Source organism: Nanorana parkeri, unplaced genomic scaffold (genome assembly GCF_000935625.1).
Source record: "Nanorana parkeri isolate BGI_ZX_2015 unplaced genomic scaffold, ASM93562v1 scaffold1507, whole genome shotgun sequence".
Classification (NCBI taxonomy): domain Eukaryota; kingdom Metazoa; phylum Chordata; class Amphibia; order Anura; family Dicroglossidae; genus Nanorana; species Nanorana parkeri.
The window spans coordinates 23,676-27,313 of NW_017307775.1; the positions used below are offsets into that span (position 1 = coordinate 23,676).

Sequence of the window (3,638 nt, forward strand, 5' to 3'; positions counted from 1 at the left end):
TCCCCGCCCAGCCCCTGGCAACCTCGGTGTCCCGCCCAGCCCCTGGCAACCTCGGTGTCCCGCCCAGCCCCTGGCAACCTCGGTGTCCCGCCCAGCCCCCGGCAACCACTGATGTCACTCGTTGCTAGGAGCTGGGCGGGACGTGAGGGGTGCCGGCAGGGCGCCTCTGCTGATCTAGTAGAGACACTTTTCCCACTAGACTGCTGGGGATTTTTCTTTGTGATACAGGAGCCCTACAGAAGCCGTAGGGGGCCCCTACATGTTCTAAAGGCGGCCCTGGTACCGGATCTCCTTGCCCCCTGACCAGTCGTGTTTGCCCTCCATTGTACTGACTCTGCTTCATTTCTTGCAGGAAGAGAGGGAGAGGCAATGACGTCTCCCAGCTCCCACAGTCAAAAAGGAGCAACCGGAGTCCCACCTTGCAGGACTGGGAGGCGGAGGCCGAGGTGAGGGCCACATCTTTCATTTACCACACGTGGGGAAAACTAAATACTGCGCAGAGAGAGTTCTAGATTTCCCTACAACCTGAGGAGAAAAGCGTCTCCTCTGCCAGCAGGCTGGACAAAGGGGTCCTTTCCACTGTGCGGAAGCAGTGGTCTCTCTGCAGAGGTCCAACATGCCCGCTGGTGAGTTCAATCTGCAAAGCTCACGCTCGGTGCTGATTGGAGGGTTCTGACTCGGCAGGGGGTGTGTCAGACCTCCGCAGAGAGACCACTGCTTCCAGACAGAGAGGAAGGGTCCTCGTCTACAGCGTGCTGGCAGGGATAGCGGCCGTAGGATGAGCTGGAAGACTTTGCGCAGCTTTTGTTTTGATTCCCCCGGATTGTATTTAGAGGATTGGAGCTGAAAGTTCAATTCGGCTTTAAAGAGACATTCAGAGCCTGTGTAAAGGGGGCCCCCGACCCATCATACTGATCACATGACAGTCTGGCACCAGCACTATGGATCTTGTGGTGCGGGCAGAGCCTGGCAAGGGGAGTATCAGTGTGTGGGGGAGTCCCTTAGCACAACACTGTCACTTGGTCCTTAATGGCCGAGGTGACAGTCTCCCATTAGCCACCTTCGGGACCAGCAGACATTGTCCTCATACAAGAGTCATATGTATTGTAATCCAGTGTGAGACTTGGAGCGTCCTGTAATAAAGACCGCTCGCAGCTGCTATCTCTCCTTGAGCAGGATGACTGGTCTCGTCTCCGCCCCCTCCTGTAATACAGACCGCTCACTGCTACTCTCTCTCCTTGTGCAGGGTGACTGGTCTCGTCTCCGCCCCCTCCTGTAATAAAGACCGCTCACTGCTGCTCTCTCTGCTTGTGCAGGGTGACTGGTCTTGTCTCCGCCCCCCTCCTGTAATACAGACCGCTCACTGCTACTCTCTCTCCTTGTGTAGGGTGACTGGTCTTGTCTCTGCCCTTTCCTGTAATACAGGCCGCTTACTGCCGCTCTCTCTCCTTCTGCAGGGTGACTGGTCTTGTCTCCGCCCTTTCCTGTAATACAGACCACTCACTGCTGCTCTCTCTCCTTGTGCAGGTTGACTGGTCTTGTCTCCGCCCCCTCCTGTAATACAGACCACTCACTGCTGCTCTCTCTCCTTGTGCAGGGTGACCGGTCTTGTCTCCGCCCCCCTCCTGTAATAAAGACCGGTCACTGGGATGGGCCCATCAGGCGTCGCCCACTACAGGAAACTACAGAAGGTGGTGGAGACAAACAGTCATCCTTCACAAGGAGAGAGAGCAGCAGTGAGGGGTCATTATTACAGGAGGGGGCGGAGACGAGACCAGTCATCCTGCTCAAGGAGAGATAGCAGCTGCGAGCGGTCTTTATTACAGGAAGGGGCGGAGACAAGACCAGTCACCCTGCACAAGGAGAGAGAGCAGCAGTGAGGGGTCATTATTACAGGAGGGGGCGGAGACGAGACCAGTCACCCTGCACAAGGGGAGAGAGCAGCAGTGACCGGTCTTTATTACAGGAGGGGGCGGAGACGAGACCAGTCACCCTGCACAAGGGGAGAGAGCAGCAGTGACCGGTCTTTATTACAGGAGGGGGCGGAGACGAGACCAGTCACCCTGCACAAGGGGAGAGAGCAGCAGTGACCGGTCTTTATTACAGGAGGGGGCGGAGACGAGACCAGTCACCCTGCACAAGGGGAGAGAGCAGCAGTGACCGGTCTTTATTACAGGAGGGGGCGGAGACGAGACCAGTCACCCTGCACAAGGGGAGAGAGCAGCAGTGACCGGTCTTTATTACAGGAGGGGGCGGAGACGAGACCAGTCACCCTGCACAAGGGGAGAGAGCAGCAGTGACCGGTCTTTATTACAGGAGGGGGCGGAGACGAGACCAGTCATCCTGCTCAAGGAGAGATAGCAGCTGCGAGCGGTCTTTATTACAGGAAGGGGCGGAGACAAGAACAGTCATCCTGCACAAGGAGAGAGCAGCAGTGACCGGGCTTTATTACAGGAAGCTCCCAGTCTCACATGGGATGACTGCTCAGATCTGGAAGAGATACACAAAGCTCAGTGAGATTCGGGGAAGGACAGGCACGTCTCTGGTATGAGGAAGATATTTGTTTCGGTTTAGTTGATACGGATGAGTAATTGTTCCTTTCCCTCCAGTCTTTAGGGAGCGACAGCAGCAACAGTAACTTCAGCCTGGACAGAAGCAGCGGCTCGGACAACCTGCAGACTTTGGGCAGCTCAGGCCCCGCCACCCCTCAGCCGGTGTCCGCCCCGGAGCAGTCCGCTCTCAATCAGGGACCCTACGTGCACATCAATCAGATCCTGAAGGAGGCGCACTTCGCCAGTTTACAGCAGCGCGGCTGCCCCTCCTCCTGACCTGCCCCGCATCACTCTCCGAGGGGACCCCGGTGGTGTCTTGGAGTCGCCATCACAGTCTCGTTGTAACTGACAACTGACCCCCCCGGTAAACGTTCCTCCATTTTGTCGTCCTCCGCTGGCTGCAAGGGACAGTATTTTTTTTTTCCCCTCCATTGGATGGTTTGTGGGGGGAGGGGGGAGGAGAATCGCGCAGACCGTTGGGGCGGTTTTCCAGAGTCTGAAATGGCGATTTTGATCTTTTTTTGGGGGGTTTGAATTGTGTAAATATTATTTGTATTTTCTTTCTTTTTTTGACGGGTGACTTAAGCGAGCACTTTTGGGGGGGGGGGTCCATATACATAAGTTATATCGTCTCGGTTCCCCACCTCCAGTTCCTGGCAGGAAGCGGCACCGAGGGGGCTTTAGAAGGCTTGCCTGCCCTCAGGGGGCAGATTGACCAGCATGCATTGCAGCGCTGCTGCGACGCATAGGGATCGGTAAACCCTCGCAGCCGATCGGAGGTTGGCTGGGAGCAGCGGCCTCCATAGTCGGCGGTTGTCTTGGGGCCAGCAGTTCCACAACGGTCGCTTGGTCCGCCGCGGCCCGTCCTTGTGAAGCCCCATTAGTATAAAGGGCCAAGCGGCCCCTGGTAACCTCTACCTTGTCCTCACCTGAACCCGGAAATGCGGGATGTGATTGGTCACCGTGAAGCTGACAATCCTTATTGGGGCCCCTTTCACCGCGGGGGTTGGGTTAGAAAATTAAGTGCCGGGGCCCCTGGAACAGAAGGAAAGCCGCCGGCCCATAGGAACTGTAGAACTGGTTTCC

At 56.7% G+C, this 3,638-nt stretch overlaps 1 protein-coding gene across 1 annotated transcript in view; it reads left to right on the top strand.

Annotated features, from left to right (window-relative positions):
- FAM104A (family with sequence similarity 104 member A) overlaps nucleotides 1–2,853 on the top strand; it is a 9,610-nt gene extending 6,757 nt beyond the window's left edge. Inside the window, exons 3-4 of the mRNA XM_018570333.1 lie at nucleotides 353–446; nucleotides 2,610–2,853. Coding sequence (XP_018425835.1) covers nucleotides 353–446; nucleotides 2,610–2,828 — 313 coding nt within the window. The 3' untranslated portion in view covers nucleotides 2,829–2,853. The remainder of the gene's footprint in view (nucleotides 1–352; nucleotides 447–2,609) is intronic.
- The last annotated feature ends 785 nt before the right edge of the window (nucleotides 2,854–3,638 follow it).